The sequence below is a fragment of the Diaporthe batatas genome (assembly GCF_019321695.1).
Source record: "Diaporthe batatas strain CRI 302-4 chromosome Unknown Contig00005, whole genome shotgun sequence".
In the NCBI taxonomy this organism is placed as follows: Eukaryota; Fungi; Ascomycota; class Sordariomycetes; order Diaporthales; family Diaporthaceae; genus Diaporthe; species Diaporthe batatas.
In genome coordinates, this window is record NW_025408552.1 from 2,993,771 (window position 1) to 3,017,019 (window position 23,249).

The 23,249-nt window shown below is 54.7% G+C and overlaps 8 protein-coding genes across 8 annotated transcripts; 6 read left to right on the forward strand and 2 right to left on the reverse strand.

Moving 5' to 3' along the window:
* Positions 1–1,134: 1,134 nt before the first annotated feature.
* Positions 1,135–1,914, forward strand: KVR01_005639 (uncharacterized protein; the record flags this gene model as incomplete). The annotated part of the gene is made up of 3 exons (XM_044789887.1): positions 1,135–1,564; positions 1,652–1,754; positions 1,857–1,914. The coding sequence occupies 3 exons, from the start codon at positions 1,135–1,137 to the stop codon at positions 1,912–1,914; spliced, it is 591 nt and encodes a 196-aa protein (XP_044646084.1).
* Positions 1,915–2,814: 900 nt separating this feature from the next.
* KVR01_005323 (uncharacterized protein) lies at positions 2,815–3,807 on the reverse strand (the record flags this gene model as incomplete). Its single annotated transcript, XM_044788342.1, has 1 exon — positions 2,815–3,807. The coding sequence occupies one exon, from the start codon at positions 3,805–3,807 to the stop codon at positions 2,815–2,817; it is 993 nt and encodes a 330-aa protein (XP_044645768.1).
* A 2,686-nt stretch (positions 3,808–6,493) lies between these two features.
* KVR01_005311 (uncharacterized protein) lies at positions 6,494–10,393 on the forward strand. The gene is made up of 4 exons (XM_044790799.1): positions 6,494–9,084; positions 9,142–9,223; positions 9,283–9,918; positions 10,024–10,393. Exons 1-4 carry the CDS (start codon positions 8,227–8,229, stop codon positions 10,068–10,070), a joined length of 1,623 nt encoding a protein of 540 aa, XP_044645756.1. The 5' UTR covers positions 6,494–8,226; the 3' UTR covers positions 10,071–10,393.
* Positions 10,394–11,191: 798 nt separating this feature from the next.
* Positions 11,192–12,462, forward strand: KVR01_004898 (uncharacterized protein; the record flags this gene model as incomplete). The annotated part of the gene is made up of 2 exons (XM_044781224.1): positions 11,192–12,230; positions 12,306–12,462. Exons 1-2 carry the CDS (start codon positions 11,347–11,349, stop codon positions 12,460–12,462), a joined length of 1,041 nt encoding a protein of 346 aa, XP_044645343.1. The 5' UTR covers positions 11,192–11,346.
* Positions 12,463–14,234: 1,772 nt separating this feature from the next.
* Positions 14,235–14,922, forward strand: KVR01_005466 (uncharacterized protein; the record flags this gene model as incomplete). The annotated part of the gene is made up of 3 exons (XM_044788690.1): positions 14,235–14,350; positions 14,412–14,684; positions 14,738–14,922. The coding sequence occupies 3 exons, from the start codon at positions 14,235–14,237 to the stop codon at positions 14,874–14,876; spliced, it is 528 nt and encodes a 175-aa protein (XP_044645911.1). The 3' UTR covers positions 14,877–14,922.
* A 436-nt stretch (positions 14,923–15,358) lies between these two features.
* KVR01_005551 (lysine--tRNA ligase KRS1) lies at positions 15,359–17,774 on the forward strand. Its single transcript, XM_044782982.1, has 4 exons — positions 15,359–15,545; positions 15,632–15,892; positions 15,952–17,440; positions 17,496–17,774. The coding sequence occupies exons 1-4, from the start codon at positions 15,459–15,461 to the stop codon at positions 17,504–17,506; spliced, it is 1,848 nt and encodes a 615-aa protein (XP_044645996.1). The 5' UTR covers positions 15,359–15,458; the 3' UTR covers positions 17,507–17,774.
* Positions 17,775–17,820: 46 nt separating this feature from the next.
* Positions 17,821–19,921, reverse strand: KVR01_005381 (uncharacterized protein). The gene has a single exon (XM_044792813.1). The coding sequence runs from the start codon at positions 19,732–19,734 to the stop codon at positions 18,175–18,177; it is 1,560 nt and encodes a 519-aa protein (XP_044645826.1). The 5' UTR covers positions 19,735–19,921; the 3' UTR covers positions 17,821–18,174.
* A 192-nt stretch (positions 19,922–20,113) lies between these two features.
* Positions 20,114–23,143, forward strand: KVR01_005312 (uncharacterized protein). The gene is made up of 2 exons (XM_044786392.1): positions 20,114–20,201; positions 20,256–23,143. Exon 2 carries the CDS (start codon positions 20,291–20,293, stop codon positions 22,454–22,456), a length of 2,166 nt encoding a protein of 721 aa, XP_044645757.1. The 5' UTR covers positions 20,114–20,201; positions 20,256–20,290; the 3' UTR covers positions 22,457–23,143.
* The last annotated feature ends 106 nt before the right edge of the window (positions 23,144–23,249 follow it).

A 23,249-nucleotide genomic window follows, 5' to 3' on the forward strand; every position in this document is an offset into this window, starting at 1 on the left:
CCTTGCGGAGTGTTCGAACTGAGTAAGCTTACCATTTGCAAGTGCGAGCGGGGTGTTGTACGAAAAGTTGTTTCTAGCTTGTCCAATTTGATAGGAAAGTGAACACGGCAGATCTGTAGGACGGCATTTAGCTTATGATCTTCACGACTTAATTTGATCACGTAAGCCCTATTTATTTCTGGCTTTTGGATACTCACCGTCCGGATACGACTTGTGGAATTCGGGACCCCAATTCGGGAGATGGGGAAGGCACTGTAGCTTGATCAAATCTCACAAGGTTCTTGGAGGATCTGAAGATGAGCCTGGAGAATTAGTTGGATCAGCAATGTCATAGGATATCAAAATTTGCTTACTGCAGAACTCTTGCGAGTCCATATGACCACAGTTTCCTGTCAAGCAAGAAATTCTTCACTTGCCACGATTCCACTTTACAGAGATCCCATCAACACCTGGGTAACGACTTGACCCGCTAAAATAGCAGAAATGGCCGTATGACAAATATTGGCCGATCATCAATCCTAATGGACAGGTAGAAGTCACAAGAATGTTGACATCCAAAGTCTGTTGAGACTGCATGTCCTGGGCCTTGGCTGGTACACATTGGGAGGCTTTTACTGGGATCAACATTGAGTTGTTCAAGCAGGAACTCATTGTAAAGTAGGAACATATGCACAGGCAGACTTGAAGAGAATGCGACAAAGAACAAGGGTGATCAGGTATTTTTCTCTCTTCTTCTCCTTGGTGCTACAACCCTCTCAATTCCCAAAGAGGCAATGGGCAATATCAGAGGCTGATGAGTCCCTTCAGAGACCAAAGGAACAGAAAGAATCAGTTGAGCAATTACGGGCACGCTCCAGAAAATCAGTACAAAATTTCCACCCCTGTTTAGGGCCTGTTTTCGTGCAGTGGATCCCCAGGTATTTGGGTACCTTGGTAGGCTTGTGTTTGTCTGACAAGCTTGGAGTCTTAGGGCGCGTTCATTCTTCAACATCTTGACTCTACCCACACCACCTTCCCTACCCCCAGCACCAATCAGACTCAGCATCCTTCTCGCCTCAAAGGCAATACCATTCAACCTGGCTTGTTGTCACAAAACTCTCTTCTGATTTACAAACTGCCAAACTTACCCTCAAGATGCATGCCATGCTGTATTCAATCTTGTCCGCAGCCATGCTGGCCGCTGGTGTCCTTGCGCAGCTCGTCCCTCCCTACTTCAACAACACATCGGTCACCGATGGCGACAAGGACGGTGCCCTGGCCCTCCACAACTTCTTCCGTGAGAGGTCCAATATTCCCCCTCTCCACTGGTCCGACAACCTCACCGAGATCGCCCAAGTGGCTGCTGACTGGATTTCGTCGGCCGACATACCTGGAACCCCCATAAACTTCACCACTCGCGCAACCCACGAGGCGTACTACAATCTGGAGGTGGTCTACCTGTCCCCTGGTACCCCTCACCAGTTTGGAGCCTTCTACCAGGCGACTCTGGCTTTCTGGGCAGACAACACCCACTACCATGGCGAGGTCATACCCAGTGGTGACTTCCTCGGGTACTCTCCCTACAGTGAGTGCCTCTACAGAAACACATCTACAGGATAACAGGAGGTGCTCCCTTGTTATGGATCTAGCTAACATGAACGAAACCTCACAGCCCAGATGATGTGGTGTGGCACCACTTGCCTGGGAATGGCCGGTGCAACGAACAGCGAGAACCGAACCTTTGTGGTTGCGGCATACTCTCCCCCTGGCAACGTGTAAGTACATGGTTTACCACAGAACTTGAGCTGGGATTTTCTGGTGCATTATGAGTTCTCCTCATTCTAGGGGTATCATCTGACGTTGCGATAAAATTACAGACACGGAAAGAAGCCCTACAACGGTAGTGTCTTCAATGCCACCTGCGACAGTACCTGATCATACCATGCCAGAAACCTCCTTCTGGCGTCTGATTGATTGGGCGTGCACTGGCTTTTCATTTTGATCAGTTCAGATGGGCTGGGTTTACCCTACCTGGACGTATTGGTTTTGGAGCTAAATACATCTCCTGCCGTGTCATCCCGAGATCTCCACGGTTGTGGAGCTTGTGCTATTGGAAGAGCACTTGAGAGCCATGCTTCTCAGTAGTTAATGAGGTTCAAAATCAGACGCTCTCATAATTGACCTTTCTGGGTGCTATCCCAATGGCCACTTGAACATGCTAGCAAGTTGTGACCCTTATGCTGAACTTTCACAAACATCATTACAGCGACACAGCCCCATTCAAAAATTGTCAGTTTGGCAACTGATAGTTGCAGTAGCCGTAAAAAACTGTCCTATAGAAGGTTTCCTATGTCTGTGTGGCACGAGGTTGAGGCTACACAGGTCAGACCACCACGGCCAGACCACCTTGGCACAGAGATCACAGCAAGCAACATTTGAGGTTCCATTTACAGTCTGCACTGTAATTTGTCCCATTCTGAGACCAATTCCCGTTTGGGAATATTCTTAATATGATCTGTGAATGCTGTCCTCGTCGGAAACGAGTCAGTGCAAATTGGTACTCATCTGGTGAGATAGTCGTCTGCATAGTTATGCTTTGGGGCACACCCCAAGAACTGGAGACCAGCTGTCTGGTATGTTTCAACTCAAAGTCACAAAAGCCAAATGGACAAGGGCCTATGTCATAGCTGGACTCTGAGTGAGTGAGATGAGCCACCAGAGGAATCTCCCATACTCATGCTACCGGAAGCCACTCATGGTAAGCAGGCCCCAGTATCCCAGAAAACAATCAACCACAGTCTGCGAGATTTTCCCCATCAGAGTTCCCTAAGCCTCTCAATCCTCTCCCAGACCCACGGGCACCAAGTAAAGCCCCCAGGGAGCCCCAGCTTCCATGCGAGAGAGCTCATTCTCCAGTACACGCAGCGTTCCAGCTGCGAAGTCGGAGGTAAGAACATCATCAGCGTCGAAACCGTAGAGACGGGCATGCAGGGCCAGCCTCTCTCTCGCGTACGCGGCGGCTGCTCTGATGTTCCCGAGCTCCCGTTGAAGCCAGATGCAGAGCTGGAGTGCGAGGCTGAGGGGCGGGCCCAGCACGTCGACGGAAGGGTGCCGGAGGATGCCCAGCAGTTCCTCTACCTTGGAGAGCGCCCCGAGGGCCTCCTTCCGCGGAATCGAGGCCGAGTTGGCTTGTTGGGGTCTCCCGTAGCTGTAGACCCTGTTCCGAAAGTCAGAAAGTTCCCGGTACAAGTCGGGGATTCTTTTCAAGACGGCCTCGGCCTCCTGGCTGTTGCACAAGGTGCAGTCGCAGACAAACTTGTGGCCGTCGAGAAGGATGTTGGCATGCCGGAGTTCTCGAGGGAATTCAGTGCCAGAGATGTACGAGACAAAGATCTGGTCGCCGGCCTTGACATCCCTGACCAACTGGACTTGATGGCGTTGCTTGGCAGGGTCGTAGTACGCTTGAGCGTTTGGCGAGCAGGAATGGTTGATGCGGGAGTATCGATAAAATAATGCACTCGCATCTTTACCGGGCAGGTCAACTGCGTGACCCTGGTAGAAAGCAAAGATCTTCGAGAACGATTTAACGGACCAGGAGAGCAGGTGTGCGGGCATTGGCTGTTTGAAGAAGTTCTCGACCGCCTCGATGATTTGCTGGTCACACTTGAGGCGCCTAGAGAAATCGAACAGATCATAATGTGTGTCGATGTTGACTCTTATGACCTCCTTGCAGACAGCGGCGACGTTCTCGGCGAGTGAGCGGTCCTTGTGCGCTCCTGGCACGGTGATGAGAGGTGTTTCGGAAAGAATGCGTGTACCGGCAGGCATGTCTTTGACGGCAAAGAGACCATAGCCCATGTCACCTGCGGAGGATATCTTGACCAGAGATTCATCCTTGTCGTATGGTGAAGCTGGCATATTGTTAGTGTCTGAATGAGGGGTGACCATGCACGAGGACAGTTGACCAACGGATGGTTGTGCGAGGGTCCAAGCGTGAATCTTTGGGTCGCTCGAGGCTCATCTTGATTGACAGTGTCCTGTATGCGGAACTTCGGTCGTGGCGGAGCGTTCACGTCGACAGAGCAGAAATGGGAGGACGGGTGTTAACAAGCGAAGCCGATGTCAGCTTTCCAAGACGACGGGACGTGGTGTTACAAGTCGGCTGTGACAGGGAGAGCTGGTGCGTTGAAAGGAAAGGGCGAGCAATTTGTATGTCAAGAGAAGAGCAGATGCTGGAAGACACAGTGCCCTCACGTATCTAATTGAACCGGCTTGAACAATACTAGTTGGGTATTGAATAATTCAATCATACGCGGTGTAGCCATTGTTGTGTGAAGACAATAGCTACATTGCAAAGCAATGCTCAAGTGGTCTCCCTGGACCAATGAGATCTCGGCAGGAGGCGTCAATAGGATCGCAATTGAGGCGGTTTCAAGCCGTGATACCTAGGGTATGTTTGGAGAGTCCGAGCTCAACTGCGAGCTTTTTTTCTCAATGGCCGTGGTCCATGTGAATGCTTGGCCAGTTACCTGCAGACGGTGCTTTCCACTGGCAGAGAGTACACACAAGTTCAGTCCCGGCATCTGCAAGCCTGGCAGAGTCAAACATGATGCTCACACCTCCTCATCTGAGAACAGCTGCCGTCTGCTCACTGGAAAGTGTTGACCATGTCCAAAACAACGTCGCTCACTTAGCAGCCTGCAAGTCTCCCAAGGTCCTCGAAGTGTTCTGACATCTTAGCTGCAATGTTTTCAGCAATAAGAATCACACAGAGACAACAGCACCAGCGCCAGCTCTTTTCTTTCCAACTTCCAATTCGTTACCTGGTGCGATGAGCAGACGCCTCTGAGATAGACTCAGGTGGCCACTCATCGCTGACTAGGCACCTAGGGTTGGCAGCTCGGCAGATGGTCGCTTGTCAAGATGGCGAACCAGGTAGTAAGTAATGCACAGATCCGCAACATGTGAATTCTTAAAAGATCTTCGTCAAGCTGACTCGATCACGATGCCTCGGAATAATGTATAGAATCCGAGCGACTCTGCCAGACGGCTCTAAACTTTTCTCTGGGGACAAGTGTATCCGATATGCCTTACAGAGTTTGGTGACTAGCAAGAGGGCAGGTTCATCGGCATCCGAACACCAACCCAATACCTAGGTAGGCGAGTGGTGATAGTGCACTTGTTCGCCCCTTAGAGGCAGGCTGTGTACAGCCGGCTTTGTACAAGCATACATTACGAGCTTCAGGGCTTGTGTAGAGCAACCAGCGGGAGCAAGACAACGTGCCGTCCTTGGTGGCTTACCCGGCCTCCTGGGACCGGGGTCGAGCCTGGGTGACCGGGACGGACCGAGAGACCTTTCATTGAATGTTTCTGCAGGCCGGCGGCGCGGCCGTGTGCCAGCCACGGTTGGAGCAGGATGTACAAGCGACATTCCTCCACATGGTGCCATAAGTGGTACAGGGTCCTTGAGAAGAGCAGGATCAGAGTGCTCGACCGGCCTGTGCCGAATGGCAGGCAAGCCTAGTTGGTGGTGGTGGTCGGAGGGAGAAGGATAGATCTAGAACCATGCAGACTTTGTCTCTCTCGATTGGGCACCTCTTGGGCAGGGTAACGGCCAATACTAGCGTCTGGGTGGGAGTGGGTGAGGTGAGTGGTCAAACTTGGGCGCCCAATGGTCCCAGACGAGCTGACGAGGTCCGGCAATGCACCTCTAGCCCCAAACGTCATCACACATGACACTTGCCTGGGCTGTCAGGCTGTCTGTCACTCATCACTCATGATTTGGTGAGGAGTGGCGGAGAGCGGTCAAGAGGTTGAGCCTACTGCGGAGAAGACAGGCAGACAGCACTACTGTAGTAGACATTGGACACTGGGCACTGGGCACAGAGCACACAACATTGCGTCGGGACGACAAGCACGTCTTGTCCTCATGAACATGCACCTTGGCTACTGTCACGTACCTAGGTATACTAGGAGAGCCCTTGACGGGAACGAGAAACCGAGAAACCCAGGACAAGTGGGGAGCGAACTCTGGAATGATGCTTGCAGATGCTGCCCGACTGGCGAGCCCGAGGGAAAGGGGCCGAAAAAAACAAGATAAAGTGGGCAGCGGAAGAGGGAGCAAAGTGATATTGGGCCATGAGAACATGTGTGCCTGACCACGGTAATAAGTGTGGTTGAAAATGAAAAGAAAAAGCCGGACGAGGACAGGAGATGCCTGCTTGGAGGGGTCGAGGTCGAGACGAGACAGCATTGGTGGGGGAGATTGGACGAGATAGTCGGCCCATACGGGACAGGCGCCACCCACTAACACGTCCCATCTTCAACACCCACAAGGCTTCTTACCGGTCTGCCTGGGCCTCCCCTGCTGGAGCTGGACACGTCCCAGGCGGTGGCAGAGGGGAGTGGAGCGGCCCAAGGAGGCCAGGGAGGCCCACGGCAGATGTGGGCACTACTGTGAGCTCCACCGCAGCACAGCAGGCAAGGCAGCCATGCCAAATAGGAAACTGACAGACCGACATCGACATGGCCCAGGATCGGGGGACCCATCGAGATCCAGCCCCCGGATTTTGAGTTTGGATTTACAATTTGCATGCACCCCATCACTGTTTGATGTCTTTAGACCATTTTTCTGGGCTTGTCTTGAGACACACACCCGGGGGGGAGAACAAGAGCAAGAGCAGCATTCGGGACCGTCGACTGACCGGCCATCTGCATCTGTGTCTTGTGTGTCTGCACCTGCACCTGCACCGGCACCGGGCCCATCCTCTGAGATATAGACATTATACAGTAGACATTGCACATTACTTCGTACGCACGCTGAGGGCAACCGCCAAAACCCTGACCAGGTCAACAAGGAGCAACAGCCTCATCTGTCCTGCTCCACATTATTCGGCGATCCGGCAGGGCTCACTTGATTTAGGGAAGCAAGCAGAGAAGAGAGAGGAAGGGAGAGAGAGGGAGAGAGAGAGAGAGAGAGAGAGCTTGTGACGGACGACCTGGGAGACACAAGCACACACACACTCACACTCACACACACATCCCTCCCTCCTCCTCTTCTCTCTTGTCCCCCTGACCCATCATCACCCGGCCTGCTTCTCCTCCTCTGACCACTTCTCCTGGAGACACCGTGATTCCTGTCGCACAGGCTAGGAACTCGGCTTCCACTGCCCACGGAACTGCACATTGTACCATCTCCACCACGAGGTGACTGTCAGGCAGCCCCCACCTGCTACTCCTGCTGCTGCTAGCACTTCTCACAAGGCTCGCGACGGTTGCTCTCCTCTACCTGCCTGCTTCTCGTCCAACCGCCCTCGTCGAGTCATTTCTTAGCTGCTTGCATATCGGCGGCCATCTGGTCTGGCCTGCCACCGGTTTCGAGCGAGCATTAAGGCCCCCATTCGTATAAATACATACATCGTCTATCCACAGCAGCTTCAGGGACAGTCCCCCGCCCCCCGAACTTGGCTGTTCGATTTCGACCCTGCATTGATCCCACAGGCCTCTGCTGTGCAGACTTCCTGTGACCGGCCCAAGATACAGACTGGACCAGGTCGGTCCAGATCAGACTCGAAATAACTTACACAAGCACCAGGCGACCCGGAAGGCAGCCAGTATCCGTATAAGCGGGTACCATCATCCCACCAGGGCACAGGACCCCATTTGTGAACCCTCGACCAGGCAGTCTGCCTGCACTACTGTGTACTCCAGTACCCAAGGTACCAACCGGTGGTAGGCGCAGCCCAGCCAGCCCAGCCAGCCCAGCCCAGCCCGCCTAGGCCGAACCCACCTGCTGCTGCAGCTAGCTTGCTGCGGCCCTTTGGTTCTGTCGTACCCCAGTCGGGCAAGGAAGGGGTGGAAAAACAGAGCGAGTGAGTGATAACGGTCCCGGGGCCCAGTCACAGACGGCGAGTCCATCAGCCCCTCCATTTTCTGTCGTCATCTGCGCCAACTTTTGAGACACTCTCAACTCTCTCTGTCCCGTCCTGTCCTCGACTCGACAAGACTCGACCTGCAATACTCTCTTCCCCCACTCAACAACAACATCAATCTCTTCGAAGGCGCCCTGCTTGTCCCTGGCCCAGGCGACTTGATTTGCATCGGATTTCGGCGCCATTTTGCCTTCAAGCTTAACGTTCCCCCGTCAGAACGTTTCTCCAGCGCGCTACTGTGGTTGCCATCCCGACCTACTGGTCTCACCGTTGATCCCGTCCGCCGCTTCGCTGCACCCGCCGCCTGCCTGCAGCCATGTCCCGCAATACCTGGGACCGCGAACGCTTCATGTACGAGCGGGATCGTGACCGAGACCGCTATTATGAAGAAGACGACCACTACCACAGAGGTGGCACAAAATACCGCGAACACTCGGCTGACGAGCGTTACGAGCGCCGGGAGAGACGTCCCTTTGAAGACGAGGTGGTCATCCGCGACTCCCGCAAGGTCTACTACGACGAGCCCGAGCCAAGGTTCTCACGCCACCGTTCACCTCCAGCCGATCTCGAGCGCGACCGTCGTGTCGTGATTGAGCGCGAGAGGCAGAGGGTGTCCAGCCCCTCCCCGCCAAACAGGCCTGCATTCCTCCGCAGACAATCCAGCCTCGACACATTTGACAGGCGGCCCAGAGGATACCACTACGAGGAGGAGGAGAGGGAGAGATACGGCCCGCCTGCGAGGCGCGAGGAATTCCGCCCCAGGCCTTATGAGCCCATCCCGCTGCCTCGCAGCCGCGCCCTGCCCCCGCCCAGGAGATTTGCCGAGCGCGACTCCTTCGACGAGATCCGTGTGAGCGACCCAGACTACTATGGCGACGAGGAGTACCGGTCCTACCCAGAGCGCGTGCGCGAGCGGGAGATCATCCGCACCAAGAGGCGAGACCACAGCCCCTCGGCCCACACTCACAGGTCCAGTCGCACCCGCAGCCACCGTGGCAGCACCGTGCGCAGCAGCTCTCGCTCATCCACCACTACCAGTAGCTCAGGAAGCAGCAGCGGTGGCACCACCGTCACTGTCAAGAGCGAGTATCCCAAGAAGGGCAAGACCCGCATTCCAGCTCGCCTCGCTTCCAAGCGCGCGTTGATCGATCTGGGTTACCCATTCGTTGAGGAGGTAAGTGTATCTGCACACGTCTGCCGAGTTGCAACAAGTGCTAACGCCCCTACGCAGGGTAATACGATTGTTGTATTGAAGGCCCTCGGCCAGGAAAACATTGACGACCTGCTCAAGCTCAGCGAGGACTACAAGAAGAGTGAGTCTCCCAGGTCATCTTGCGCCAGCAGGAAGCCGTCGACTGACCCTACATCACAGGCGAGCTTGAACTTACCGCCGGACGGTCCGAGGCGGGCAACATTATTGAAGAGAGGCGGGAGGAGACCATCATCCATGCGCCAGCACCGCCGCCGTCGCATCACCCATCTATGCATGCACCACCACCACCTCCGATGATGCACGGCCCCCCTCCGATGATGCATGGTCCGCCGCCGCCCGTCATGATGCCGCCGCCGCCAGTTGCTCAACCACCTCCCATGTTCCACGCGCCGCCGCCACCGCCCCCACCTCCAGCTGCTGAGGTGGTGGAGAAGACCACCGTCATCCGTGACGTCTCACCCGCTCGGTCGTACACCACGACCACATCTGGAACGACGCACACGTCCCGCACGCCCTACATTGTCGACGTCCGGCGCGAAGAGATTTCCGAGGAAATTCCCGTCGGCGCGGGTGCACTGATCAGGTCAGAACGCCACCGCTCGCGCTCGCGCTCCGACCGGGACATACGGCACGAGATCCGTGACCTCGAGCGACAGCTTGAGCGGAAGCGCCACGGCGAGCGCGAGCTGGTCAAGGCGGAGCGGCTCAGCAGCGGGGAGCTTGTGCTGTACGAGGAGCAGGTGGAGAGGATCGAGGAGCCGCGGCGCGGGGTGCGCATCGAGAAGGACAAGAAAGGTAGGATGTCCATCAGCGTGCCGAAGTATCGTTAAAGGTGCGGTGCGCGATGTTCTTTCCACCGTCCTGGTCCGAACAGCGGCTGACTCTTTTTCTGTGCTTTAGGCCCTCCTCCTGGAATCGTCAAGGCCATGCTGGCAACCCTGACCTGAGCCCGGGGAGCTGTCGGAAGAGGCGCCTGGCGTTGAACCATTGGGAGTCCAGCCGTCCTATAATTTGAGAGGGAGAGCCATGTTTTCATGATATCTATTTGCAATTCAGAGATGACGAATCTGCATCTTCACACCTACCGCCCAGGTGTGGCCGGGAAAGCCATCATGTTGGGGAACCAGGAAGGTTTCTTTTATGACGATATGATCTTTTGCCTGTTCCTTGAATATCACAGATTTATATAGATTGGGGGACCTCAAAGCTGTACAATGATTTCTGTCGGGGGCGACGCATCAAGAAATTAAAACACAAAAATACCCAACAATCGTCGTCCCCTTGTGCACTGTAGCACCTGTCAGGTTGCCGACTGGAGCTTGTCGCCAATGCGAGAATGCGTGTCGTGAGAGCCTCTTTTTTTTTTTTTTTTACCCTCACTTCACGCATAAGTCTCATCATCTCCCGTCGGTGCTCCTAGCGGGAGCTAGCTGGTTGCAACGCGGAGTGGTCTCCTCCGCCCACGTGACGCTCCTTATTATCAACATTCAACATTACCTTCAACCCCGGGTCCCACCCCCACATAACTCAATGCCCCAAGTCCGGACTAATTTCCACGAATGCTGCGAGCAAGGTCGCGCGCTCTTGCTCTCCGCCCCTGTGGTCTACAGGAGGCACTTGAGAGAGGCATAAACTTCCGGTCGACCGCGAGCCATACACACACACACACTGGCATCGGAGAGAATGTGCTCATCATTACACTTGACCGGCGCGTCATGGTGTTATGGGGCGACCTGACTTTGTGTGACGCACACCCCTTCCGACCCCCGAGTCGGTTCCTTGTTGCGGGGCCGTTTGCCTCCTTGCCTCCATACACTACTACTTGCAGCAGGGCCCTGGCCGGAGTGTCTCCATCCTAGCGAGATTTCCGGATCGCCAACTCTGGCCCGCTTTCCTGACCATGTGGCCCATGTGGCCCATGCCGCCCCAGTGTCGCATTGGGCCGGGGGGAGGCGATCGCCCGGGTTTCGTTTCTATCTGACGGGCAGTGGGTATCCAGCCCGTTCCTGAGTATATATTGCTCTCGCTCCTTGGCGTTCGGGAAGCTACATTGCAGGCCTCGCTTGCGGCTGGGTAGGTTGTGTAGACAAGAAAGTGCCGAGGGCTGACTGGTGCGAGAGAACGTCTTATAAAGAACTTACTCGACCTTCCTCTCCCATAGTTGGCTGCTTGACCTCTGAGTACTGCTCTACGTTGACCCTCACCTCCGGCTCATAAATCACCATGAAGCCTGTCACGCACGTCCTCCCACTCGCCGCCGGGGCAGCAGCCTCCCCCATCTCGTCTCGGCAGTCCGCCCCCAATGCGACCTGTGCGGCCACGACCGAGTGGGCAGGCTTCTCAGGCTTGAAGCATGCCTTCGTTTTCGGCAACTCATACACGCAGACCGGCTTCAACTTCACCCAGGAGCCGTACCCACAGCCAGGCAACCCATTTGGTAACCCATCCTACCCAGGATATACCTCCTCCAACGGGCCCAACTGGATCGACTACCTGACCGTCAAGTACAACTCGTCCGAGTTCCTCACGTACAACCTGGCCTACGGCGGCGCGACCATCGACTCGGCCCTCGTCAAGCCGTACGAGGACACTGTGCTGAGCGTCAAGCAGCAGGTGCTGGACGAGTTCGTCCCCGGGTACACGGGGGCGTCGCCCAGCGCGCCGGGGGCCCCCGAGTGGGCCGGCGAGGACACGCTCTTCGCCGTGTGGATCGGCATCAACGACGTCGGCAACTCGTACTACAACGGCGAGGACGCCACGGACGCGCTGTACGCCAAGATCTTTGACGTGTACTCCGGGCTCGTCGACACCATGTACGAGGCCGGCGGCCGCAACTTTGTCTTCCTCAACGTCCCGCCCGTCGACCGCTCGCCGCTCATCACCGGGTCGGGCGTCGAGGGCGCGGCCGAGCAGGAGAGGGCCGCGATCGGGGCGTGGAACGGCAGGATCGGGGACATGGCTGCGGCGCTTAAGGGCAACCATTCTGAGGTCAACGTGTGGACTGTCGACACGAACTCGGTGTTTGGCAAGGTCCTTGATGACCCGTCCAGCTTCCCGCAGACGAGCGGGTACACGAATACTACTGGGTACTGTGAGGCTTATGAGAAGTGAGTTTCTCTTTCTTTTTTTATCTGTTCTTTCCTTTTTTTCGTGATGATGACTGACATCTCTTTTTTCCCCAGCGGAACTTCTGAGCGGGACAGCTTTGATGAGAGCTGTGGTGTGCCTGTGAACCAGTACTTCTGGTTGAACACGCTGCACCCGACGTATCCCATCCACGACGTCGTGGCTGAGCAGGTCGCGAAGGCGTTGGAAGCTGGCCCGAATGTATGCATATGAGGTCGGCTCATATAGATGTAAATAGAATTCAAGTGGCATATATTTCAATGACGCTCTAATTAAGGCATGCCCTTGGGCACTTTTGTTCCTGCCTTTATACTCGCGTGTATTGCTGTCATGTACTCCGTAATAGTCAGCCTGCCCGTAGCAGCCCTTCTTCGCATAACATGAAATGTTTTGAAGCGCCTGGGAATATGTTCAAACCGTGGTTTTATCTTGAATTTATTGCCTAATTTCATTCTAGAATCACAAATCGCTGTGTGATATCTATTCGCGACCTCGGTCTCGGGCTACTTAAGTATTAGTCTCGGACTCTTGGTGACACATGTCTCACTCTAGCCTGTGCACATATGCGTATGTCGAGAGCCAGTTGGATGCTTCATCCAAGGATAGATCCCGATCCAGTCAGCCACGTCGGTGACGTCTTATTCTAGTCTTCTCACTCGGCTCTTGACAGGATGGCAAGCTTCTTTCTGACACATATCTCCTTTAGATAGGTACTTGCCGTTTTCCTGTATGCTTTTTCTTTTGCTTATTTTTTTTCAAAAAGAATACTGGGTCTCTGAGTGTCCGCCTCTCATTGTATGGAGGGACCACGTATTGGAGGTTGGTAAGTCAAACAGGCTGCCTACATACGTATTAACTAATAGTGTGAGAGGAAAGAGAAAGGGCACAGGCATAGGCTTCCAAGGTTCTAAGGCCTGCATATTCAACTTGCCCGCAAGACTTGGTTGAAGTGGCCGGAAGCTATATTTAAGAACAAAATTATCTCAGTAAGACTCACAATATAATTAAATTATACTAACGTTCTTGTCACAAGATTCCTCTTATCATCTTCTTGCTGAGAAAAGGTTTTCTTCATAATATTTAGTTCCGTTCTGTAGGCTCTAAGAAAATTGCTTGTTTGTTCCAGGTGAGAGACACGTCAGTCAATTCTCAAGGGTACAAGAAAGTTGAAATGGGCTTATCCAAATCACTGCGAATCAAGAATTTCCAAGGCGCCATGACGTCTTTGCAAATTGAAGACGTCCCGAGATCTCTAAATAGGAACAGTGCACACAAGTCTAATCACTGCATTGTTTGTGATACGACTTCAAGCATGCCTCCAAAAATAGGTACCCTACTAGCTCAAGCCTAGACACTAGCTTGTGGGCCGAGGAAGCATGCTATTATATGAACATCTACTTTCACCCATGTTACTACCATTTGTTGATTGCCTCTACTAATAGATTTCAAGTCACAGATATCATGAGCACCTCCTGTTTACTTGATATCACATATGATGCATGAAAATGCAAAACACAGTCTAGTTAGACTGTGCAGTTCTCCTAAATCACCAATCTAATGCCGCTACAGCTTGAAAATAAATTTTATTCAAAGTAAGAGAATCCAGTATGTAAATTTTGGTAGGCATTTAACCCAATGCTGTGTGAAAAAAGGGGTTGGCTAGCCTGGCCTGAACCTGGGCGTGGCAGTGCCGAGTCATACCATGCATTTATTAAGGTTCACAATGGGAATAGTATCACCGGTTAAGCCTGCTTTAGCGGAGGAAGCCGTGTACCTCTTCGAAAGTATACGGGATAATAAAAACGAAATCAGTTAGCCTGGGAAAAGGAGACCAGATTAGATACAACTTTGAAATCTCCTGCTTTGCCAGGTTTACTTAAATACTGCTTCCACCTGTTCAATATCACTGATGGGTGAATGGGATTCCAATCAATCCAAAATTTGAGGTGTTCGACAGCTGTTGTCAGGAAAGACGAATTTTCAATATGAAGCCAACAACCGTCTTCATCCTTTCCGCTGCCAGTCTGGCCAGTGCAGTGGACATGAGCCCTTACAAAGCGGGAGTTGGCGTCGACGAGGGATTCGCTACATTTGTCGAGGAGTGAGTAGAAGCTTAGGAACTTCAACAACGAGCCTGATGTAGGCTGACTGTCCTGCCCAAGGTATTACCGCATCTCCGAGGACAAGACGGCAACAAATACATTCACCGATTTCTGGACCACGGACGGCGAACTGATAATCGCAGGCAACACATACAAAGGGTACAATGCCATGCTGGGGGTTAAGCAGGCTCTTCTTCCGGTTGATGGCAACAAGGCATGGTGGCATTTGATCCGTGGCTCCGAAGTTGTGGGCGAGGCGGCAGACTCCAAGACATACATGGCAAACATTGTGATTCAGACAATATACACCCCGGGGAATTGTTCTCAGGCATAGTAAGTGAAACAGACAGTTGCCATTAGAACAGAGTTGCTGACGGATATTACAGTGGCAATGCATCCTTCACATTGTTGAAGGGTGATGATGGCTTGCCCATCCTCACACCTCACAGTCAAGCATTGACTGTCTACAATTTGAGTGTCTCAACGACGGCATCACCAACAGACATTGCCTGCACGACGTCCTGATTCACCTAATATTCTTTGGCGTTCCAGATGCGGGTGGTGTGGAAACTCTATGATCGTCACCAGGAGCTTTCAAGTCTGTAGTCGTCTTGTCCAAAGTAAACCACGATGTTTTCAACAAATAGATAAAGGAGTGTTCTCATAGAATTAGTCAAAAGTCGTTTCATTCTCAATTCTGGATGCACATTGAGAGCCAATCCAACAAAATTTGCTCAGGATGGGGGAGGCACTTGGTAGATACGAGGTCCAGTTTGGCAGAGACCAGAGGACAGCTGGGCAGAGCAACTAAGAAGTCAGTGCTAGCTAATAAGGCTCAGATTCAACGATGCAGAACTAAAGCCCTGCTGTGTGAGATAGTATGGGAGGCTCTGCAGTGGAGAGCTTTGGAGGGGTGGGGCAGGTCTTGCGTCTCTGGTGCTCTGATAAGATAAGCCCCGCGGTTGCGAACCCCCTGTTCAATCGAGTCACTACTGACAAAATTTCCTGAGTCACCCCGCGTTGGTACAAAACGAGGACTGGATTTCTTGGTCGCCTTGGAATCCGGCAACAAACAATTGACAAACCCCACTGCAGCAATCTGACAAGATGGCCGGAGAACCAAGCGACAAGGCCCCTGCGCCTCCTACTGAGCAGCTCGAGAACCTCTGGCTCGACGAGGTCACCGGAGAGAAGGTATGGTTGCTAATAAGTGCCCAGTCTCGGCCATTCGCACTGCCCTGTTGGGATGGGATGGGAGCTCACCAGTTTCACGCGCATAGGTGTCCAAGTCAGAGCTGAAGAGGCGACAGAAGCAGCGCCAAAGGGACGAGGAGAAGGCCAAGAAGGCCGCCGCCGCCCCTCCCAAGGCTGCTTCCAAGAAGAAGGAAGACGAGGAGGAGCTGGACCCTCGAATGTACTACGAGAACCGAAGCAAGGCTATCAAGGCGCTTCTCGAGTCCAACAGCCCCAATCCTTACCCCCACAAGTTCCACGTTACCTACGACGACAAGCAGTTCGTCAAGGACTATGACCACCTCAAGGTGAGACCCGACGAGTCCTAAATATCATCAGGCTAGAGCTGACCCATCCAACCGCACAGTCTGGGGATGTCGACCGCACCAAGGTGCTTCAGATTGCCGGCAGGATCTACAACCGAAGATCTCTCGGCAAGCTGATTTTCTACGACCTCAAGACCGCCGCTGATACCGTTTCCATCGGCACCAACATCCAGATCATGTGCCAGGCCGAGAACGTCCCCGAGGGCACCACCCCATTCGAGAAGCAACACGAGAACCTGCAAAGAGGTGACGTGATTGGAGTCATCGGATACCCAGGCCGCACTGCGCCCAAGAAGCTCATCGAGCAGGGCAAGCAGGGCGAGCTCTCCATCTTCGCGTCAGAGGTCATCCTGCTCGCCCCTTCCCTGCACATGCTGCCCACACAACACTACGGCTTCAAGGATCACGAGCAGCGATTCCGTCAGCGATACTTGGATCTGCTCTTCAACGACGCTTCGCGCCAGACTATGTGGACCCGCTCCAGGATCGTCCGGTACATTCGAGATTTCTTCAACGACCGCCGCTTCTTGGAGGTCGAGACTCCCATGATGACTGCCATTCCGGGTGGCGCCACTGCCTTGCCCTTCATCACCCACCACAACGATCTCGACCTGGACATGTACATGCGAATTGCACCTGAGCTGTTCCTCAAGATGCTCATTGTCGGTCAGTTTGGCAAGGTGTTTGAGCTCGGCAAGAACTTCCGAAACGAAGGAATCGACCTGACCCACAACCCCGAGTTCACGTCTGTCGAGTTCTACTGGGCATATGCCGATGTCTACGACGTCTTGGAGATCACAGAAGAGCTTGTCTCGGGTCTCGTCAAGCACCTTACCGGCGGCTACAAGACCAAGTTCACCAACCAGCACGGCGAGACCTACGACGTGAACTGGGAGGCGCCATGGCGACGCGTGGAAATGCTTCCGGAGCTGGAGCGTGTCACTGGCGAGAAGTTCCCGCCCTACGAGCAAATGCACACAGCCGAGACTGGCGAGTTCCTCAAGAAGGTTCTCAAGAAGATGAACGTCGAATGCCCACCACCGCTGACCAACGCACGCATGCTGGACAAGCTGGTTGGAGAGTTCATCGAGGAGACGTGCATCAACCCGACATTCATTCTCGAGCACCCCGAGCTGATGTCCCCACTTGCCAAGTACCACAGAGAGAAGAAGGGCGTGTGTGAGCGTTTCGAGGCGTTTGTGTGCAAGAAGGAGATTGCCAATGCCTACACGGAGCTGAACAACCCCTTCGACCAGAGGATGCGATTCGAGGAGCAGGCAAACCAGAAGGCTCAGGGTGACGATGAAGCCCAGCCGGTGGACGAGAACTTCCTGACGGCGCTCGAGTACGGCCTCCCGCCTACTGGTGGCTGGGGCCTGGGTATCGATCGCCTCGTCATGTTCCTGACAGACAACTACGCCATCAGGGAGGTGCAGGCATTCCCTTTCATGAAGGACGAGCAGGGGGCCAAGAAGGACAAGCCTGCGGCTGAGGTGGTTGATGTTGAGCCGAAGCCGGTCGAGGGAATTGGTGAGTGGTTGTTGAACCGTGCTTTTTTTCTGAATATTTGCTAACCTATTCACAGCACACAAGTAGGCACGGGCACTTCCCATGATTGGTGGGCTGTTGCCAGAACCCGTCGCGCTTTCAATACCCTATAAGTGCATGGTGGTCGATCTTGATGTTGCCCATGATTATGAGTACTTGTCTAGGATACATGAACCGCCATTAAGAGTAGATGTGTTGTCTGGACAGTGCCTAAAATCGTATGTTGAATTGGCTAATGCTATATGTGTAAGCTCTTCTTTTGATGTAACTTCTGATGATCCACACTTGAATAAACTATCAGAAGCCTTGCTTGGAAGAACGGTTCGGGGTCGGGCCAGCTGATAAAGGTCGGGCGGCCCGTCTGAGTCCATTGCCTCTTTGAACCTCCATATGATAATTGAGCACAACTTGACCGCGTCTAACATGAAATCAACAAGATGCGGTAACTATTCGGCAGATTTGTTTGTATCGGCAATCACTGCAACCGACCGTATCAAGCGTGCCGAGATGCTGAACTCTTTATATTGGAGGAGTAGAGATGTGATTCATTGTGCCCAACGAACTTTGCCGGTTCGGACGGAATGGCAACCAATGTCTGCCAGTGGGCTGTCGCCGCACATATCTACATAGATATCTAGATTGAGTCATGAATCTGAAAATCCAACGCTATGCGTAGCCCGAAAAAAAAACATTTCTAGAAGTCTACCGCGCACACATCACTTCTTTTGCTGCATTGTCTTGAGCTGCCTTTCGACCAGCCTCATGGTCCCCCTTGGGATCCTCAGCCTGCTCCCCAGGACCAGGGCGCCGGTCAACAGGGCCAGGGCGCCGGCCTGGTGGGTGGCGGCCAGGTGGGTGGGCACGATGTAGATGAGGGTGCTAATGCCCAGGGTGACCTGTATGAGCATAAGGTGCAGCAGGCCCATGGCGCCCTTGCGGGCGTCGGCGGGCAGGACAGCCTTGACCCTGCGGGAGCGGCTGTACGCGAACAGGGCCAGCACCGAGGCGCACACGGTCATGGCCAGCATGCGGTGGTCGAGCTGGACGAGGCTGGGGTTCTCGAGGATGTTGCGCCACCAGAGGTCGGAGCCGTCGTCCTTGCGCGAGTAGAACTTGTCCCACAGCTCGGAGCGAGGAGGCGTGATGCCGGTGCCCATCATGGGGAACTCGTTGTAGATCAGGCCGGCGTCCAGGCCAGCGACGAGGCCGCCGGACATGGCGGTGACGAAGACGAGGGCAGTCAGAGCGGCGGTGTAGCGCTTGAAGGGGGCGAGGGCGGGGCTGGACAGGACCTTGGAGAGCTTGGAGGCGGCGGCGGGGTCGGCGAGCAGCCTGCGGGTGCGCAGGATGGAGAGGCCGGCGAGGAGCATCCAGGAGTAGCAGACGAAGGCGGTGGACAGGTGGGTGGTCAGGCGGTACTGAGAGACGCGGGGGTGGGCGCCCGGGGCGAACAGGTCGTCCTTGAGGCCCGAGGCGACCATCCACCAGCCGATGAAGCCCTGGAAGCCGATCAGGGCGGAGATGCCGACGAGGTTCCAGGCCATGCGCTTGGTGACCCTCCTGCGGGCGATGAAGTAGATGGTGGGCAGCACGAAGGTCATGCCGATGACGCGACCCCAGAGGCGGTGGGTCCACTCCATGAAGTAGATCTTCTTGAACTCGTCAAGGTCCATGTGCGGGTTCAGCTTGACGTATTCGGGCGAGGCGCGGTACTTTGCGAATTCGGACTCCCAGTCCTCGGGGGAAATGGGAGGGAGGGAGCCGGTGACGGGACGCCATTCTGTTATACTCAGGCCAGACTCGGTCAGGCGGGTCAGGCCACCAAAGACGACGATGCCAAAGACGCTGGCGGCACTGCCCAGCAGCCAGTAGGCGACAGACTTGGAGCTGGTATCTGGGAAAGAAGAGCTCTTTGAATTGGACTTGTCGTTGGATCCGGAGGCCGGCTCGGCGGCATATTCGAGACTCGCAGCTGGAGAGACGGTGCTCTTCTTGTTGGCGGTGGTGTTGAGAGATCGGGCCGGAGAAGAGAGCGGGCGCTGGAGCTGTTGGATGGTCCGGGAGCGAGCCAGGGAGGCAATCAGAGAGGGAGCTGCAGGTGTTTTCTGACCGGTGGTCCTGAGACACTGGCGGCAGACGAAGGGCGAGGCAGCCGTCGAGGTCGAGGTCGAGAAGGAGGTTGAGAAGGAGGACGAGGGCGACGACAGTCGCGATAGCTGGTTGGCCAGCCCTCGCAGGCCGGCACGGCGGATTGGCGCTGGCTGGAGAAATGCCATGGCCGCCGGATCAGAGATGCGACTTCAGAAGCAGTGTCTTTCCAGAGCACAGGCCCATTGGATGATTTCGAAAGACGCTGAAGCACTGGATCACGAAAGTCGAAAGGGCCTGCCCGATTCTCGGGCACTCTCGAAAGACCGGGTCGATCAGCTCATCAATGACTTTTTGCCAGTGAGCTGATTGGCGATTGGCGCGGCGGGAAGGTCCTCGCTAGGTACTCGGCACGGCGGGGCAGGGATCATCGCACGACATCTGGAGCGTCCAGGGTCCCGAAGGTGGGCTGGCAGGCAGGGCTGGCAGGTGGGGTGGGTACACCTGCAGCTCTGCAGCTCAAACTCTCAAAGCATGCATCCACCCGTTGAGCCTCGCAGCACACCTCTCAGTTAGTGTGCGCTGCGGCACCGCTTCAGCATCCGTTGCTCTCGATTGGGGCGCGACCATAGGACATGGCATGCCACAGCTGAGGGTATTATTTCCAAACCTCGTCGCTACTCACAGAAAATAATGCTAACTTGATCAGATTAGGGACAGGCCACATCTGGGCTCCGGCTGAGCATGAAACTGAGGATGAGCGTGCCTAGGAGATGGCTTATACGCTGGCCCCTGACTTGGCGCCAAATATCCTCTCTATCTGCCTCTCGACCGCCTCAGAAGCTTGGGCACAAGGCTCTACTTGGACCATCATGTCCACGTTCAAGCCCCCGTGTCAGCAGGGCACCACAACAAAGACTATTCTCAACCCTTTCTCCTGAACGGCCCACTGAGAATATCGTCCAGGAGCCAGCCTCAACTTTGCGCGAGCCCACCATGCGTCCTGAGCATCTCTTGCTGAGCATCTTCGAGGACCTTGTTCCTCGTGGTCTTTTGCCCCGGGTCACCAAAAAGCCGCCGTCTTCCACTGCTGTAGGTCATGGATCGGTCTGGACTGCAACCGTAACTGTTGCGGAATTGGGCGTTGAAGTCACGGGCCACGGCTCAAGCGTCGTGTTCGCCGAGGTTGCTGCCGCTATCCAGCTCGATCTGGCACTGAGAACACCCGAGGTCGTCGCCAAGCTGTCGTCTTGGCCACAGGCCCAGTTCTCACTTCCAGGTGCCAAAGACATAATTCAGAGTTATTGGCAGTTCGCCTACAACTCCAAGGGCGCCCTCAAGAGGCTTGAAACGAGATCATACTCGGGTGCTTTTGAGGCTCGTATCTTTGCAGGTGACGACCAGATTGGAGTGCCTGTGACATCGGCAGCCAAGGACTCCGCTAGAGGTATCCAAGACCTGACCTTGGCCCATCAGATCATCAGTGGCCATCCTGATTTGTGGCCCATGAGCCCTGAGAATCCATTTCAGGCCAGTATTGTACTCGATCGCCCACGATTGGAGAAGCTACAACAATTCATCACAGCAGCAACCGACTACATCCGCACAACTCCCGAGCAGCTGGTACGCGGCAGGACCACACAAGAGGGAGGTCATGTTGTAGCACCCCGACAGGATATGCCGGATTTGGAATTATGGCTTGCCGCCTTGCCTTTCCCGCCATCGACATCTAAGATGCTGATAGTAGGTGCAAGTCTCCGCTGCTTAGAGCACGCCATCGTTCTTGCTGCGGTGGGGAAGCATGCCATCTACCGAACGAAGGCCAGCCCGAGTGAAGAACACGACGGCAGCCGGGATCCCGCCTTCCGGGAAGCGATAGTAGGAGATCATCCTGATTTGCTCTTGTTATTTCAGCGGGTCCGGGATGCAAAATGGTTCGAAAAGAAGAAAAGACGCATCCCCAAGACCGACCCTGACACCGAAGACCCGTCGCCTTCCACCAATGCTCGATTACCTGACCACAAAAGTCGCCAGACCGCATCACACCACTCCACAGAACCCTCTGAGACGGCCCCCACAAACGTAGCAGCGGTGGCCAGACGCTTCGATCTTTACGATCCTGACGGAATAGCTTCTGTCAGTGCTTCTGCTGAGGCCATCGAACGCTTCATGATCACTGCCGGTCTTGCGGGCTATCCAAAAACAACATCCCATATCAGTGTGCCGGAGAGTGAGCTCAAGATACGAGCAGAACCCTACGGCGGCGACTTGAGCTGCACCGCGTACAGGACGAACGTCCTGCGTCATCTCCTGGTCCTGGGCTTCCCCGAGAATATCGCGCACATTGGGCATGGCACTTTAGCCCCTGGACAACCACCGCAGCTACGCATTGGTTCCCGGCAATTGTACATAGACTCGCCACTCAAAGCTCATATGCCTCAGAAGCAGCTCCACAAGACATTGGGGGCTGGTCCTATGATGGTCGTCACTGGGATAACGGACGACCCCCGGGACAGCTCGCTCAGTGCTCGTTATCGCACCCCCATCTCCACCTGGGAAGCTGTTCTCTTGGGGAAAGACTTGAAACTTCCCGGCGGCGAAGACTCCCCTGTGGCCGGAGCTGCCCAGGTCCTCATCAACGACTGGCTTCCGGTTCTCGTCAGGTCAGAGGTCCAGGGCGTCTCGCACGAGCAAGCCCGGGACACACTCTTCGAGGCACGCGAGGCCCTTCACCGCGCCATCGACAAGGCGGTGTTCGACTACGTCAAGTACTCGTGGCAGTCGCCCGACTTTTACGAGTTGCTGGTGGGCCTGCCAAACGAGGACAGCCTCACGGCTAAGGCGGTGCCGAAAAAGCAGCGGGAGGGACCACCGCCAAGGATGTATCGCAGACGTCCGAAAAGGAAGTGATCAAGTACATCGAAAGCTTATTTCGAGAGACATTGCGCGTTCCAGTCTGGAAATTCAGTGCAAGCGATGATGCCTTCTCAGTGGTCGGCATACGATCTGGCTTGCATGTGTTTGCGTGGGGCAATGCTAGCTGGTGGGAGGTGAGTTGAGACGCCCTGTCTATGCCTCCTGCTTTCAGGAATATGCAGTCCGGGCATCTGGGTCAATCGAGCGAGCAAATTGCGAGTCAATGGGCTTTTCGATCCTGCTCGCTGCCGCTGGTGCACAAACACCGGGAAAGTCATCGGTGGCCTACCTCCGTGCCCACCGAAGCTTGTCGACCAGTTCGACGTAGCCTCTGCAGGGCAATCTGCGGTGCCACACCCGCCCACTCCCCCCCCCCCCCGACGATTCCGCGAGGGTGACTTGCCCCTCAGCATGGTATCGTATTCCGGCGTTGTGGATTCGACCTGCAAGGAACTACAATACAAAGGGACTCCGGCCGAGGCTGAGAGAGCAAGGCGTAGTGATCCTTCTATGTGGGAGCGCGATTTATCGTGGAAACGTCGTCGGGCTCAACGCACCATATCAACTAAACAACGCTCGATACATTAAACCAGACAAATATCACGCTTTCAATGATCGAAAATAGTTGAAACGAGGGTGGGGGCCGAGGCATTCTCAAGATCTGGACCATGTATACTGTAGGGAAACCGGACCTCCGTCCTGACGTATATATTAGAGTAGTTATAAGTGTCTGCAGACGATGTATCCGGCAGTTCCTCGTACCAGAGCTTTGAAAGGCTTCGTCCTT

Bases quoted from the DNA above. Each gene is read 5' to 3' on its own strand.
- KVR01_005311 (XM_044790799.1), top strand. From the start codon at position 8,227: ATGTCCCGCAATACCTGGGACCGCGAACGCTTCATGTACGAGCGGGAT. The intron at 9,224-9,282 runs GTGAGTCTCCCA...CCTACATCACAG, and splicing joins CAGCGAGGACTACAAGAAGA to GCGAGCTTGAACTTACCGCC. The intron at 9,919-10,023 runs GTAGGATGTCCA...TCTGTGCTTTAG, and splicing joins CATCGAGAAGGACAAGAAAG to GCCCTCCTCCTGGAATCGTC.
- KVR01_005381 (XM_044792813.1), bottom strand. From the start codon at position 19,734: ATGGCATTTCTCCAGCCAGCGCCAATCCGCCGTGCCGGCCTGCGAGGG.
- KVR01_005551 (XM_044782982.1), top strand. From the start codon at position 15,459: ATGGCCGGAGAACCAAGCGACAAGGCCCCTGCGCCTCCTACTGAGCAG. The intron at 15,546-15,631 runs GTATGGTTGCTA...TCACGCGCATAG, and splicing joins ACGAGGTCACCGGAGAGAAG to GTGTCCAAGTCAGAGCTGAA. The intron at 15,893-15,951 runs GTGAGACCCGAC...CCAACCGCACAG, and splicing joins AGGACTATGACCACCTCAAG to TCTGGGGATGTCGACCGCAC.
- KVR01_005312 (XM_044786392.1), top strand. From the start codon at position 20,291: ATGAAACTGAGGATGAGCGTGCCTAGGAGATGGCTTATACGCTGGCCC.